This window comes from Nymphalis io, chromosome Z (assembly GCF_905147045.1).
Source record: "Nymphalis io chromosome Z, ilAglIoxx1.1, whole genome shotgun sequence".
NCBI lineage: Eukaryota > Metazoa > Arthropoda > Insecta > Lepidoptera > Nymphalidae > Nymphalis > Nymphalis io.
Window position 1 is genome coordinate 6,192,967 of NC_065918.1, and position 17,744 is coordinate 6,210,710.

Consider the following 17,744-nt stretch of genomic DNA (forward strand, 5'->3'; position numbering starts at 1 on the left):
GCAGACCGGAAATGTCTAGTACCTAGACCTCAGAGAGCTTGTAAAGCCAAAGGTGCTATGCCTCGGCTCTCATGGATGTGTTGGATTAGCCGGCTTTTCAGTTATGAGAGTGTACTAGTGTTTGTGCACACCTTTGTGCACACCTTTGTGCACAAACACTATCACGGAAGCTTAATTTTCATAACATACTTAAGTTAATGAATGAATGTACACTTACAACACAATAATGAATGTACACTTTAGACGAATTCGCGAGCGCAACGAATTATTTGGCAGTTTATTAAGTCATACTATTTAAACTTAGGGTATGGTAATAATGTGGTAGATTACAATTAACAATTATAAATTTGAATAAATATTCAACAAAACAGTTTCATAATCAAGTTTAAGCTTATGTGCGACCCGTAAACACATACTGCATTCGGCGGTGCCAAGGCTCTCTGACGTAACTCGTGAAAGTAGATGTCTTAATAGAGCTCGACGTGTTTGTAGTAAGTGTCTAACAAGCCGCGGCAAGCAAGTGAGTGCTGAGTTATTATTTAATAATTAATTGGACGTGCGATTTGTTTTGTATTCTTTTTTCTTAGTCTTCTTTATAAGTTTTGGCATATTTTATAAGTTTATATCTTTATGAAGTGTAACTGTTTTAATTCACAGTACATAAAATTAGGTTAAGACCGCGATTTTGTGTGATTAAAACTAAAAAGGTATCGTACTATAAAATCTTAGTATTCATGTAAATATAGAAAGATTTATTACTTTAATTCCTAAATTATCCGTATTGAATATGTACTATAATATTTTATCAATTGTTACAAATTTAATATTTTTTTATTTGTAATATTTATAATGTAATTAAAAAAATATTAATAACCCATATTAAAATACGATCGTAATACCTAGCTACGTAGTTATCTATATATTATCTAAATTGTAATAATCATTATTAATATCCCTATTGACTGCAATATTGAAGTATTCTTTTAAATATAAATACTCATAACTACTCATCTGAGTTGCAATTTCTTGTCAGATTACTTAATCGTTATCTTTCGGAATATCTGCACAGGATGTTAAATTATGCATGACCTTAATAATATTTGTTTTTATTTATCCAAAAATTAGTCGGCATCCTAAACAAAAGGACCTATAATAATCTATACTAGTATTATAAATGTGACAGTAATTCTGTCATATTTATATTATATATATTCATGTATGTCTGTTACACTTCCACTGATAAAATAATTCTTGAATAAATTAATATTAATATATAATAATAATAAATCTTGATTAAATTCGGTACAGTATGCTTGAACCCCAAGAAAGGAAGGACAAGGCTACTTTTTATAAAAAATGGGATAAAGCTTTGTGTGCAACTTCTTCAATATTTAAGTTGGAAATGTAGATAATATTAAGATTGAGATGTAGATTATTAGAGTTTTTGCAAAATTTCTTTCATAATAGTAGTAGTAATAGAGGATGAAAAATAGTACGGTGTTCCCGTGGTTAGTACGAGAGTAGACAAACTGCCGGGGTCAGCTAGTTTATTATTCAATAATCAAATGAATACAAAGTGGTTATATAAATAAGTATAATTTAATAATCTGTCTCTTAAATTTGTATTATATAATTTACATTTAATATGTCACTGTATAAATTTCTCATACTAAGGCACTTCATAATTGAATTAAATAGTTATGGGCGACCACCAAAAAGTAAAGCCATACCTCGATAAATATTGTCAAAACAATGGAAGTTAGAACCATGGTGACAGTAGATATTTTCTTTATTATACATGCGTTTTTAATGAAGAAACATGATACAGGGGCACTTATAGCCCCAAATATGAGAAGTAAACACATTGCCAATAAAGTCCAGACGCCTACAGATAACGCTCCTCGGGATTGAGAAGTTGCACCCACAAATAAAAGGGCATTCCCTACCGTCAGTAGTAAAGATGACAAGCCAATCGTTAATAATACAGCTTTTTTTAAAGTTTCATCCACTCTCGGTCGGCGTCCTAGTATGTAAACTAATAACGCATTTTCTATTATACCGTAGAGTATTATTCCTGCCAAACCGACCCCTCCGGAACCTAGGCCAAATAGGGCGATCAAATAAGTTGCGTATTTTGGAGGAAAAGTACCGAAACATCTAGTCACTTCGGGCATATTCATTTTGGTTTGATTTTAATTTAAAAAAAAATATGCTGGTTTAAAGTACGTTTCGTTATTTTTTGACAGACAGGTAATAAAAAAATATTAACTATTTGCTGACAATATTTCCACATATAATAACTCTTTTAGGAAATTATAATAATAAACAATAGTGTTATTTTGGTTTATAAATATTTGCATTCGATTAGTTGATTATATTAATATAAGCTTAGGACAGATGACATCAGTCCACAGTACATACTTAATCCTGTGGGTACCTACATATTATTAAGTAATTTTATCGTAATAAACAATAAATTCATAAAAGTAAAGTAACAGCCTCAATGTTCCACTGGGCTGATGCTTACGCTCCTATTGATGACAGGGTTTGGAGCTATTCTACCACGTTGCTCCAATACGGGTTGCTGCATACAAAGTGGCAAAATTTCTATGAAATTAGACACATGCAGGTTTGCTCACGATGTTTACCTTCACGCACATAAATATTTGCTGTCCTTGCCGGATTAGAGCCCGCGATCATCTGTTAAGATACACGCATTCTAACTACTGGGCTACCATCTCGGCTCGATATTAAAACATAAATATAACAATAATATCACAATTTTTAGTCTCAGACAAATGTTTTTTAATTTTATTACGTTGCATTAATTTAAGGATGTCAAGAATTCTATATGTATTACTGGGCCTAGCAGGGGTCATGTCGATACCTGTGGATGAACCAATTCGAATCGACTTGCCAGTTTACGACCAACCGCGATCAGCTTCAAATGTTCCATTAACACAACCTTTAGAACCAGAGAATCACCCTGTTTCCAATACAAACAATGACAAATCATCTGCTGGAAATCTTTTAACAAAAGGACCGGTGTTCAACATATTGGGTAACAAAATTAGCCCAGAATATCCAGTCGTGAGTATTTATTGGACGAAATAATTAAGATTTTTTTAATTAAAAATGATACGTAAAATCCTTAGTGGAAATTGCAGTAAAAAATATTTCTTACTATCTCGTAATAGACATTAAACCTTATTTCTTTCAATTTCTCATTTTTAATTATAATGATATAAAAATTAAAATACGATTTCAGGTTGGATCTGTAAATGACGCCGGATTTTTTTCACCTCCTGTTACAAAACTGGAAAGCGCCTTGTTAGAAACTGAAGGTTATGGTAGCAAAACATTGTCGATTAAAGAAAATGCACAGAATATTGTAGCCGGCTTTCTTCAGGTTTGGTTTAGGAAATAATGTTAGAGCGTTGTAATTATAAAATGTCTACATAATGTATATATTTTTACAGCCTAAGCCCATAGTGGATACGATCAGGGAAGAAGACAAGTATGGAAACGATGGAGATAAATTTCGTAACGCTGGTCGAGCTATTGTTGGAGGTGCTGAAGGAATTTCGAATTTTTTCAATTCCATTCTGGAGGTCAGTTTTTACGTATCAATACTTAGACTATATCATTTTATGTTAATATTTAAAATATCGGTTACTGCTCTTGTTTGCGCTTGATGTAATAAATAAATAAAATTAATATCATATTATCTTCGTCTGCAGGTTCCTAGTAAAATAATAAGAAGCATCACACGCGCTGCTTCAGAGAAGTTAAACAATCTTGGTGGTAAATTGATAGGTTTATAGAATAAGTTTTAAAGTAAAATGTATATAAATTAGATACATCGTTTTTTTTTTACATACCTATTATGGGCCACGTAAATATTAGCAAGAGTACATATTTCTTATATGAAATACGAAAAACTTGTGCCAACACGATCCGTTGTGATGTCGTAGACCTATTTTTCTGTGAGTTCTAGTATTTCTTTTAATGCGATTTTAGTAATGACATGTATTATTTTAAATATATTCAATGAATAACGAGACCCATCACCTAAATATATTCATATTAATCTATTGTTAATTTATGACCACAGACCGTGTATGTCAGATTGAAAAAAAAACGTAAAAGAAAGATAATTAATCAATTATTTAATGCGTGTACAACGAAATCTGAAAAATTATTCTAAATCTATAGATATGGGTTTCCGCAATATTCAAAATTTAATTTACAAAGGGATAAAAAATGATACAAATGTATCAAAATGACTAAAAGTTATAAGTTCAATTTACTAAAAAACTAAACAAAATTTGCTCAAAATTAATAACACATTGGTAAATGTCGCCATTGTATTTGAATTATCTTAAGAAATCTATGTTTAAGTGGGTACTTACACATTTATATTTTGTGACTCATCACGTGGATGCGCGTCAGCCAGTTAACAATAGTTGGGATGCATCGTTGAAACGGAACAAGCAGGTAAACCGAAAAATGTACAAATATATATGTTTTTTTGGGATAATTTTATTTATTCACGATAAAACATATTTTAATAACATTTAGAATAACACAGAGATTTATTATCTAATTACATAGAACTCTAAATAATATCGTAACCCTTTTCATATACTAGAATTAAATATGAAATAAGTAGATTTACAGAAAAAAAAAATTAAAACATCGTTATTACATATGTATATTTATGCATACTATGCAAATCTATACAAAAAATAAAAGTATTCACGAAATACTTCATGTAACTTAATAGATTTGAACATTTTTCAATCAATACAGAGACCGATAGTCCGTCCGTCCGCCTGTACATACCCGTATCTTGCCCGTAAATGAGAGATTTTAAAGTGCTTAGACACGGCGAGCTGCTGTGATTAGCGAATAGGTTAATAAAAAAAAGGTTCTTTTAACTTTTTATATAAACATCATTTTTGATACAAATCGTGTCTATATTAATCACTTTGAAATAATATTCAATTATTTTTTCCTTTGCAAATAAATCAAAGTTAAAAGCAGAATGTATAGTATTTTAAATCTGAATACTTTATATACTTTATAACATATACAAAAACAAATACATACATAAAGTATAAATAAAGGTATAAACAATAGTCAATATATATAACGTTTGACCACTTATCAAATTATATGTATGCTTCAGTTTATATGCATTTATAATATGTATGAAACTAGTAGTAACTTTTTAGTCATTATACCAAGGCGTTAAATAAAATTATTATAAACGAAATTCACAAGACAATGAAATTATCTTACTAATTAAAATGTGAAAATATCTCATCGCTTGTAAATAATGTCTATTTGCACCATATTTTATTTTAAACCGCCTTACATAGGTTAATATGACTCTTTTCAGTATGTGAAATACTTACGATATATTAATAAGTTAATACATACAATATATATATATATATATATATATATATATATATATATATATATTAAGTTACTTTAAAATAAAATGCATATTAAGTTTTTTTTTTAAACTTGATGTTACGTGTTATATACATTAAATACGTACTTAACTTTCTATAAGCAGTGATAACATATAATTACTTATACTATCATTATTAATACCTACTTTAATATTTTATAATATGAAGAAAAAGATAAAAATCTGATATTCAAATTTTTCAATTCCAATATTGAAGAAAATATATTTTTGAAAATTTTTAAATCTGCGTACATGGCGTAAATTTGTAACTTTGTCATATACGACAATAGATTGAATTTGAAACGAGTATGACAGAGAGAGTGATATATTGATCACGCATTTTATTAATGACAAGGATTAAAAAATAAAAGTTAATTTTAAATTTTCATTCTCTAATATTTCATTAACTTCTATTCTACAAAGGTTACATTACCTTATACTTTATCAACACAAAAACTTGCCACAGAATTAATGATTATATATTATTTAGATTATTCAATCAATAAAATTTAGAATGATTAATACATAAGAGTCAGACATATAGAGTTATCTGCTAGATTAAGATTCTCATCAAATTTTAAGTTTTTTTTTTTTAATAAATATATGCTACTACACACATACAAACATCCTTAAAATCAAATATTATATATTTTTTTAAATTAAAGCTTTAAATTAAAAATAAAATCCAAAATCATATTTTGTAATAATTATGATATACGATATATATAATCATATATAAATATACAGCCCTTGTCTGTTATCAGGTTGTGTGTGGTATAATATATATTTACATATTTACATCTTTCAACTCATCAATGGATACATATTAAAATACAAGACAAAAATTGTGTATAAAAAACATTTTACAGTTAAAATCCATATATAACATATTTTGTATACTTATTATTTCGAGAATGCAAATTACGGTCGTTCTTTTTAGTTCATTTTTGGAATTATATATCATTCCATAATAAATTATATATATGAATGAGGAGAATAAAATATTAATTTATAACTAATAATTAACTAATTGCAAAAAAAAATCAACTTATATAAAGGCAATAATTGTTGCTGTCATACATGATGCTGATAAAACTTATTTCATACTTATGAATTACAAAATCACACTTGCCCGGGAATCAAAACCTACAAACGTCACACATTTACATTATTAAATTTCAAAGAAAGTGACAATTAATACTTTTCAACGAGTAGATATTCAAAATTGTTAATATATTATATAATAAGTAATAGTGCATACGGAAATGAGTTAACAATAGCTATTACAGTTAAGTTACAAACGTGAATATTCATAAATATCGTATAACGTTCGCTTGTACGAAAGAAAGTTAATTTGTAGATTAATTAAATCAATTAATATATAAAATTCTCATTGTATAACATCATTCGAAGCATCATTTAAAAAATGCTTTGTCGTAGCTATATCATAAACGAATTAATTATCTTGAATGATTCGTAATACTTTGTGACAGTTATAGTACCAGCTTTGTAAATGATGTTTTCGTTAAATACTAGACTACTTCATATAAATAACAAAAAATAACAGTAAATATATTATAAATAAACAATACGGCATAGCTTTCAAATATAATGCAAAATAATATATCTAATAACTCTAAAAGACCTTGGTCTTTATTCAGATTCTACGTAATCCAGCACCGAAAAGTCGATGAATTTATCGGATCTTAACCGTCATGGACGCGTAAGACGTATTTTGCGCACACTATCAACATAATGCTTATTATTAGCCATGACCAATTCCTGAAGTTTAGGCGGCATCTCTTCTAGAGAAGGAGCCGTGCCTTCCTCGATATCAGTGCGCCTATAGAAAAGTATGTAGGGCGTACTAGAACGATTAAGACCGTTCAATTGGCCCTCATCAGCAAATGTAACCTCGTCATCATTGTACTTGTGCCATTGATCGTTATCTTTAGCGAGAGTGAAGTAATGACCAGAATCCAGAGTGGTTCCAGCGTGGATCACGGCGGCGAATAGGTTGTATACGGAATGTACCGCCTGTGAACGGACCGTCGGCAAGGTTACCGATTGGTTGTGATACATGGTGTGCATCAGTTTCGTCTGCACTTGCAGCTTTGAATCGAATCTGTGGATTTATAAACATTTTAAATTGGAGTTGTGGGTTGATTGATGGTATGCACGGGCATTACCGATAGCTGTTAAGGAATAACTTACTTGAAGTTCTTGAGAACCAGAATGAGATATTTTGGCGTGGTCTCAATAAGCACGCTCCTCTCTGCATCCTGATGACCACCACAATCGCGACATTCATATTTGTTATCACCGGAGAGGCTTTCCTTAGAGCAATAATACTCCAATAGACTCTGGACACTGTGTTGCCAGCCTTCTGGTTTTTCGGGAAAAGCTAATTGGAGGTCTCTAAACACGTCACGTGACAGAGATGATGCGTGGCACACGGTACATTCGACACGTGTCAGCAGGACGCCTCCAAACATGTTATCAATGAAGGAGTCACGGCGTAGAAACGTAGCATCGCTCATACGAAAACGTTTCTTTGGTGGAACCAACACCTCTAGGTCGCCAGAGCTGCGCTTGTAGCCACTTGAACTAGATCCTGAGAACAAGAAACACGTTTGGATCCAAATTTCCGGCTGTGTGAACTTGGCACCCGACTTTTGAAAATCGATTAAATATATCGAAAAATTTACTACAATCAACTACATACGAATATCTATAAGAATCAAAAATAAAAAAATCGATTTTCAAAAGTCGGGTGCCAAGTTCACATAGCCCAAACTTCCGGTTTAAAAAATAACTATAAATAATTAAACATACCAGCAGCGCTACTACCGGGCCTCGGCGAAAGAGACCGACGACTATGGCTTGATTCAGCAAGATCATCGCTGAAATAAATAAAATTCAATTCAGTACTCAGTTGAGAGTTACATTGAAAACTTTTTAATTTACCTCGACGCCTATCTTTGAACAAATATATTAAGAGAAATTGTTATAAATTATATAAAATAGGCTTTTTTGGAATCAAGTATAATCGTATCATCAACTTTAATATATTTAGACTCGTTGTATCGTAAAAAAAACAACACACCTTTAGAAACACTTCACATTCATCAGTCAGTTTCCATGTCGCGGCATCGTAGATCATAACCGATAAGACGCACTCGTTGAAGACTTTTGTCTTCAAGAATTGCAGTATGCATGACGAAAACGAGCGCGTGCACGAGGATATTTTTATCTACAGAATAACAGAACATATACCCAGAATTTTGGGAGTGTTGCTGAACATGCGGATGAATCATGCGCAGGCGGCTGGCACCGTTGAGCACGGGCGGCCGGGTGTAATCGTAATTTCGGTCGGAGCAATGCTCGTAGGACTGCAGCAACTCGAACAAATATCTGTAATGAATAGGAATCTCATTTTTTAATCTATATTTTTATAATAATAATAATAATATCCTGGGACATTTTTCACACACGGCCATCTGATCTCAAATTAAGCTTGTACAAAGCTTGTGCTATGGAAACCAGACAACTGATATACTACATATACTACTTTTCTTTTGTAAATACATACCTATATAGATAATTACACCCAGACTCAGGACAAACAGACATGTTCATGCACACAAATGCCTGTCCTGGGTGGGAATCGAACCCACAACCTTCGGCGTGAAAAGGCAATCTACCAACCACGCCAACCGGCTTGATCAAATCAAATTTTTATAACGTAGTTTTAAATAGTTTAGTTTTTTTTCCGTTCTAATCAGTAAGTTTTATGGCGTATCAGTAATATATGAAATACCACCAATAAAACTGTTATCGTTTAAACCTAGTAATAAAATAAGAAAGTTGAATGAGTATATTTAAGCAATACATATGAAAAATGTATATGTATCCGTTTCTATTGTTCCCGAATGGGTTTTATTTAGCCACGAGGCTTGCAAATAAAAATAAAGAAATAAATTCATAAGTCTTATCATTTAGAAGTTGCGACTTTAATAAACATTAATCAATAGTAATGTTATTTATGTTACCTAGTAGAGGCTGTTATATTATTGGCACAATCCATCATATAAAATGAAAATTTAATTAGGTGCACGTAATAGAAAACATTTAGAAACAGCCACATTAGATATAAGTAATTCACTAAACATCGCTCGATAATGACTTCATAACAAGAATATTTATTATGAATGAACTTAGAATGGTGGTCGATATTTAATATTTTAAACTCTCATATTTAACCTATGAAATTATCTTAAAAAGAGTTTTAATTTAGATTACCTTTATGTTTCATTCATTATATTAATAAATTATTTATAATTTACTTACAAAATGGATATTCATTTAATTTTTAGAAATTAAAAAACTTTGTTAACAACAAACAAAATATACACAAACAAACGTTTAGAAAACAAATTTTGAAATGTAATCATTTAGTATGACCATCAATATTTTTACTGTTCAAATTTAACTATGTCTTAAAATAAAATTTACTTTTTTTCTTCTTTTGTTTATGACGAGGAAATATATGCGTTAATTGGCGCTAATGCCGTACATATGACACACAATATCAAATATATTTTTTAGGCCAGATACCGAAAATGATCCCTGTGTTTTTAAGTCTTTACTATAATATTTACTAATATAACTTTCTTTGATTTTTTTAATTACGAACAATAATCTTCAATACACAATCATTCAAAGGCTAAGGGCGGGGACCCTAGTCTACGGTGCGGCACCGGCCACAGTGCAGTGTACGATGCACCGCAATGTTTTGCTGTTGCTTAACTTATATATCGCATTTTTAATTTCACTAGTGGAAGCCCATTCTCTTATATAATATACAGTACAGTAACAGCCTGTTAATGTCCCACCGCTGGGCTAAGGCCTCCTCTCCCTTCTTTGAAAAGAAGGTTTTGGGGCTTATTCCACCACGCTGCTCCAATGCGGGTTGGTAGAATACACATCTGGCATAATTTCAATGAAATTAGACACATGCAGGTTTCCTCACGATGTTTTCCTTCACCGGCAAGCACGATATGAATTATAATCACAAATTAAGCGCATGAAAATTCAGTGGTGCTTGCCCGGGTTTGAACCCACGATCGTCGGTTAAGATTCACGCGTTCTAACCACTAGGCCATCTCAGCTTTTAATAATATATAATTAATAATTATAAATAAATATGCTGTGATAATGTTTTATTATCTTAAACTTACATTTATATATGTATAGTTATGAATTTTCATTCGAATCTACTATTACAGGCTACATTAGTTACTAACATCAACTAAAGTGTTAAATGTAAATATAAGAGATGGTTCAGTGGAAACAACACGTGGACCTTTATCGAGGTTCACTTAGTTCACAATTTTAGTTTTAATGGAAGAACGAGACATGGTGATTTAAGAAGCTTTTTTTTAAATTGCTGCAGTTTTACAATAATTTTGAAATTAACGGTCAACTTGCACTGTGTTGCGTTGATATAAACTATAACGACATAGGAAACATCGTGCAATCATTAATATTTCAATTCTGGTAGACATTTTAATTTAGATGTTTAGTTTTAGTGTAGATTTATTTAATTTTAAGGATTTACTTTCCACATTCAAGATAAATTTAACGGTTACTTTTTTTGTGTCAAACTGTGTTAGTAAGTAAATTATGAAAGTAATTGCAGCAAAAATAAGATATTTAAGATATCCCTGTATAATATATATTTTCTCTTTTTTTTCTCTGTCTGTCTGTTTCAGTCTTGTCTGGGCTATCTAGGTCTGCGGCCTTAAGGCCTGGTTAGAGATCGGACCAGGCGGGGCGGTGACGCGACGTTCGCGTGACTGCAGCGCGGCGTGGATGTCACACTGCTGACGTGACGGTAGCGTCAGCATCGCTTCGGCTGCCCCGCCGGTCATGGCGTGACTTCTGGAGCATTTCGAAACAAAATGTCAAGTGATTCTAATGTGGAAGCGGTTTTGCTTGCGTGTACAATACAACCGGAGCGCAGCGCGAATTGACGTGAGTGCGACGGTGCTAGTGCTGGTGATGTCTTCCATACGAACTAGTATATTACAACTTGTCACATCGCGTTACTGTCCCATCCCACTCGCTGTCTGACCATACCAAGCTAGCCACTTTTTTTCACGCATTGGTAGACTTCATAAAGATACCGGACTCTCATGGGGTGAACCGCGTTATGTGGGATTCTTACCCACTAAAACCACTGCGATGGCCGTCCTCGACACGGATCGGAGAGACTGCGAGATCGTGTTGATATAACGCATCCGCGGCCTTTCCCGTACAGTGCTCCGCTCGTGACGCGGCGGTGGGCCGTTCTCCTCGTGGGCCGAAAGTAATCTCGCCCCCCCCCCCCCGCATCCTCACTAGGTATAATATATCTAATATAATATATGACGCTATTAAGACATAGTAAAGACATCCGATATTTTTTTGACATCGCCTGTCAAACTTTTACTTGAAAAGTTTCGTGAGAACCCAACTGAACTCTCTGTCTTTCTTAAGCCTACACTTGTAATTTATACATTTAAGTAGGATTTATATTACAGAATGAAGCTATGTGCTCATAGCTATGTCATTTTTACCCGTGAACGATTCTTTTATCAAGATTTCTTTGAACGTATTTTAAAAGATGTCTATGTGTATTTCTGCGTAATATGATTTAACATTATTACTTCGCGAATGGCATAAAATATTTCGCTGTAAAACTTTGTAAGCTGGTAACAGTTATTTAAAAACCTTTTTAGGAACCGAAACTAGTTTATAATTTATATTTTGGAATCATTCGGTACTAGTAATAAATACCTGCATTAAATGATTAAGTATAAATATTTAAAAAAAAAATAAACAATTACATGTATATTGGTAGATTTGAATTTTTAGAGATTTAATTCAGGTAATAGTTATCATATTACTTGTAATATTTTATTATTGATTTAATAATTAACTAATCAAATTTCATTCAGTCGTTAGTTATTTATAAGCTTCGTATGTGTTGATTGATATTTGTTGTTTTGCAAATTCCAGGCAAGTATTTTTTTTTTCATCAAGAAACTAAATTCGTTCAGAATTTCTATGTATGACGTACTGAATACTTAACCAGAGATTTTACGAAGCTTAAAGAACAAAGCTGTTAATATGTAACAACGCCAAAGGACAACAGATTTATTGTGAGCACTGGTCTAAGAAATCGCACTTTACCTTCCTTCTTGAGTAACTTGAGTTCTTAATTACTTAGGAAGTCTTCTCGGAGTAGTTCGAAAAGTAATGGTGACCAACAAATAATAAGAAAAATGTTTAATGCGACTGAAATAGGCATCCAGCATACTTCCTTGCTAAAGAACAAATAGTTCAGGAGAACGAATACGGGTTATATTTGTAGCAGCCATTGTAACTTTACACTTGTAAACGAGCGCGTTTTCTTACAAAAGCAAAACATCTTTCGCCTTTGATGCCCTGTTTAGTGTTTATTATATTCAAGCATAGTATTCTCTGGTTATTGCAGTACCCTTTTTTATTAAAACTAATTAAATTTTATTTATAGTCCTAAAAATCCTTTCCAGCCAATTTTGATACCTTAGATTTCTCTCTTTTTTTTTCTCGCAGTGGAAACCTTCAGAAAGGTACCCGGGTCCTATGGGGGTGGAACCGGGTTATGTGGGATTCTTACCCACTACAACCACTGCGATGGCCGTCCTCAGCACGGATCGGAGAGGCTGCGGGATCGTGTTGATATAACGCATCCGCGGCCTCTCCCGTGCTTTGCTCCACTCGTGGCTCGGCGGAGCTCTCATCAGGGGGCGAATTTCGCCCCCTCGCACTCCTCGCTAGTGCGTACGGCAGCGCGAGGCCATCACGGCTGCCGTCCTCCACAGGGCCGTCTGAAATAGGACACGTGAGGTGAGTTACGCCCTATCTTTTAAACCCCGGGCGTCTGGGCTATGGGAGGGCCGAGACGACGCCGTCGTCGTCTCCGCCAAGCAGGATCGGCCCTTTCCCGTTCCCGCTCCGCCGTCTCCTTTTGAACCATGACGGTCTCACAGAAGGAGGCTACGGCCCTCCACGCCGATTCCCTGCGAAGCATCGCCGACACGATTGCTCGCAGGGACAGGTCTTGTCCGACTTCACGGACCAGGATCTCTCTTTCCGCACTCCACGCGGGGCACACTTCCAACGTATGCTGAGCGGTGTCCCCGTCTGAGCCACAGTGGTGACACATCGCCGTCGATTCGCGTCCGATCTTACACAGGTATTCTCCAAAACAACCGTGACCGGTCATTACCTGCGTAAGTCGGAAGGTGGCTCGTCGCTTTCGTCTCATCCAGGCTTCGAATGCTGGCAGGATCGCTCCAACGACGCGTTTGCGTGTGTACCGTTCTTCACAGATACGGTCGCGCCACGTCGCAAGAGCCCTCCGGTGTAGACTTCTCTCTAACCCCACCTAACTCTGAGGTTAGTGTACACTTTTAACCATTACGTGGACTCTTGCTTCGAGTCAATGAAGAAAGTGGAGGACTTGGCTTATTTCCAGTTATAATCCGTTGCTATATCAATGTTTAACCAATTATGCAGCGGCAGCTCAAAAAAGTACTGAGTAAACGAAATACATCATAGGATTAAAATATGATATTAATATGATTTTAATGTATTATAAGTATCCAATGACGATGGTAACAAATAAGTATTCCTATACCTTACCCGACCCTTACATTCGTCTAAGCCTCCCCTCGTAAATTCGGAAGTCAAGTTAAACAGAAATCTAGTACTAGCGATATAAGAGGGCTCAATATTGCATTTGTCGAAGAATGGAAGCTCATGTTTCAAAGTTTTATGCATGACTAAATAAAAAAGATGCTCTAGTATGACAAGAATTGACTGACTGGCTGGCAATTCCACAGTTTAAGAAGGAAAAGCTATGCCTTAGGAAACCTATATTTCTCTTGAAATGAAAATATGTAATATTATTTATTTATTCAACATTTAATGACATGTTTAAAGAAAGATCGTATGTTAAATAGAGAACCCGAATGATGCAACTAATTAACGAATGAATACATGGAACTAATTATATTACTCGGTTCATTCGAAATAATAAGCCTTTAAATTCAATTGTATTTCATATCGGATATAAAAGCTAACAGTAACATTTTCGACAACATCGATCAGTTGTTTTGACGTGCAACTTTTACATTATACGTTAAAACCGTTGGGAGATATTGCATTGGGATTGAAACATTTAGCATCTGCCTTTTTGACAAATGAAAATCTAATATTACAAAATCCAAATTTTTTAACTTATCCTGCGTTGAAATCATTCCAGATTTAACAAATTTCATCATATAAGTTAAAAATATCTATTTGACGAAAATTAACTTTAACGTGACTTCCTTTAATAATGTGCAATAAAACACAATAGCTATGGAACCGATAGCGAAAGAAGTATAAGTGATGATAAAGTTATTTTGTTTGAATATTATATAATCAGTTTCAAAAATAATGATCTAGATATCACGTCAGATGAGTCACGGTCTAGTTTTGGTCGGTCATGCAAGCGTCGTCTATCTATCAACATACATAATCAAAAAATATGTTCTTATTGAAATTAACTTATAGACTAACTATAGTCTGTTTCAATTTTGATCCGTTATTGGAGCATCCGTTATTACAACCCGCATTAGAGCAGCGTGGTGGAATAAGCTCCAAACCTTCTCCTCAAAAAGAGGAGGGGAGGCCTTTAGCCCAGCAGTGGGACATTCACAGGCTGTTACGGTTCAATTAATTGCCTTTCCAAGTAGTACGCATCAAGTAATCTAAATTAGTTTTTAAACTCGTTGTACTCATCACACATATCAATATCAGTTAAATCGTAGAAATCCTATATATTAGTTTTTGAACTCGGGCCAGTTATCAATATCAATTAGCTTAGTGAAGTCCTCCCGTCTTAAAGTCATGATCTATTTTAAAATAATAAATGTTTCATCAAGATTTCAGTAATTGCACTAGTCTTAAATTTCTAAATTACCTTCTTTTATTTATTAAATGAACACTTCAGTCAAGCTAATTTTGAGTTAGAAATTTGTATTCACTATTATCAAAGCAAAAATATTTATATCGCGCAATCAGATAATGATAAATAGCACACTGTTATTCGCGAGTAATACAAATTGATAATTGGTGGAAATACATACTAGTGTTAAGAATATGTAATTTTTAACAACGGTAACTACAAAAGTACTCTAGTACTCTGAAGAAGAAAAGAAGAAGAAGAAAAGTCTTCTAATTGGTCAAGGCATTTTTTTATTTTATTTTTACACTTAATAGGCCAGCGTTTGATCGTTGACTTGCCTGATGTTAAGCATCGACACAGTCTAGGATGTAACTTGCCTGGAAGAAACCTGTTAATTTTGGATTTGAAGACACCAACATTGTACCTATCAGGAAATACAGACTCGGGCAAAGCATTCCACTGTTTCGCAGTGCGAACGATGATTGTAGATTCAAAGCGCTTCGTACGTAGGCAGAGAATCCACTGTGTACCTATGGCGCTTTGGTCGCGGTTGCTTGGCCGTTCGATAGTAAAAGGGGGTTTTTAGGGCATTTTTTTATTTCTTTATCTTAGGGCTGTCAGGTCGAGTAGAAGACAATGAATTTAATACAATTGTTACGGAAATTAATAAAGTTCCTTATATTTATATCGAAAAATGAAAAGAATATACGATAAAAATATAAACTTGCATTAAAGGAGTTAAAGTTATTTTTTATAAAATGTTTTTATAACTGTTTAATGAAAATTAAAGATTATTATTGAATTTAATATATTCATAATCTTAAAAATGATTTTTTTACATGGGATAATGCCTTCAACATGTCACCTATTTTTATTTTTATTTGTATCGTTGGAAAAACGCATTACACGTTTACCCCACGGCAACAATGGGGGCGCATGTGGAGCTCGCCGGTGTCCAAGGCGCCGAGTGCGCTCCGAACATCGGAACACCCACTAAAAAACCAGCGGTACTCTTTCCGTCTTAACGAGGAGCGCCACGGGATCGCTTGCGCATGCTACCGTGAAACATGTCATCCCAGCTCTAACGGAAGTGTATATTCAATATCATGATAATAATTTTTACATAGCATAAATTTTTCACATTCGTTTAATCGATATATCAGTTAATATTATTCTTTATCTCAAATTCACGTGTTATATATACCTCTTAATTCTTTTGTAATATTTAATAAAATAAAATAAATGCATTTTAAATATAGCCCTCTCGGCCTCTTTCATCATTAATTCCCTGGCATTTACCATACGTTTGAGGTTGCCGCAGTATATTACCATAACATATAACAAGAAAAACAACATTGAGACTTTTTCAGGCAGACCATCGTCCTGAAGGCAACCCTCCTAGAGAATGCTGGTGGGTTAATTTTCCACAAAAGTACTGACTTTCAAGGCCTAACTTAACTACCAATGGCATTTATGACTGCTCCTAATACATGAAATTCCTTAGATTCCTTTTATACAGAGGATGACTAATGCTAGAAACCAGGCATTGTCCTTTGAATCGATAACAACTTAAAAGGGCACATTTACATTTCAACCGCTATTTTTCAATTAACGGTTAACTTTACTGTTCTTATTCTGAGAAACTAAAAGACTGAAATTTTGAACTTATTGAATAATGAAGAACAGTTATTAGAATAGATCATAGTGGCCTCTATTTTATCAATGGGTTTAGCTATTTATACAAACTCAAAAGTCCAAAGCAAGTTTTACGTAAAATACGCAAATGCACTTTTTTGAGTTCGTAAATTGAACTACAGTGCTGACCCATTTGAATAGAAAATACGATACTATATTTTAAACTGAGATTTAGTCCATAGCGGCCTCAAAATTTTGATATTTGTATGATTTAACTATAAAAAACACATTAAAAGACACTTACTTAAAAAATTGACATTATAAAGACACTTACTTCATAAAGAATATATATTTTTTAATTATTGAAAAAAATTCTAATTAATTTAAAAAAGGGTTATTACAACGTCTAAAATCTACAAAATGCGATGCGTTAGGCGTTCGAATTCAGTACTGCGCGAGCACTTCTGGAGGTAGGACCTATGCCAAATTTTTGAGCGCCAAACCACTGGTCCGAAAGAAAGCATTGCATTTACAAAAGTCGTAGTATGCCGGCTGATGTTGACAACGATAGTTGATCTTATATAG

The 17,744-nt window shown here is 33.5% G+C and overlaps 3 protein-coding genes across 3 annotated transcripts in view; 1 reads left to right on the forward strand and 2 right to left on the reverse strand.

The window, feature by feature from the left end:
* Positions 1-432: 432 nt before the first annotated feature.
* On the forward strand, positions 433-3,856 carry LOC126780304 (uncharacterized). Its single transcript, XM_050504651.1, has 5 exons — positions 433-520; positions 2,835-3,090; positions 3,269-3,409; positions 3,480-3,611; positions 3,741-3,856. Exons 2-5 carry the CDS (start codon positions 2,836-2,838, stop codon positions 3,822-3,824), a joined length of 612 nt encoding a protein of 203 aa, XP_050360608.1. The 5' UTR covers positions 433-520; position 2,835; the 3' UTR covers positions 3,825-3,856.
* Positions 1,656-2,217, reverse strand: LOC126780308 (uncharacterized). Its single transcript, XM_050504657.1, has one exon. The coding sequence runs from the start codon at positions 2,178-2,180 to the stop codon at positions 1,680-1,682; it is 501 nt and encodes a 166-aa protein (XP_050360614.1). The 5' UTR covers positions 2,181-2,217; the 3' UTR covers positions 1,656-1,679.
* A 1,667-nt stretch (positions 3,857-5,523) lies between the features above and the next one.
* The window catches only part of LOC126780288 (ubiquitin carboxyl-terminal hydrolase 35), a 40,370-nt gene continuing 28,149 nt past the window's right edge, over positions 5,524-17,744 (reverse strand). Inside the window, exons 9-12 of the mRNA XM_050504615.1 lie at positions 8,759-8,896; positions 8,318-8,385; positions 7,697-8,096; positions 5,524-7,607 (exon numbers count right to left, since the gene is read on the reverse strand). Coding sequence (XP_050360572.1) covers positions 7,196-7,607; positions 7,697-8,096; positions 8,318-8,385; positions 8,759-8,896 — 1,018 coding nt within the window. The 3' untranslated portion in view covers positions 5,524-7,195. The remainder of the gene's footprint in view (positions 7,608-7,696; positions 8,097-8,317; positions 8,386-8,758; positions 8,897-17,744) is intronic.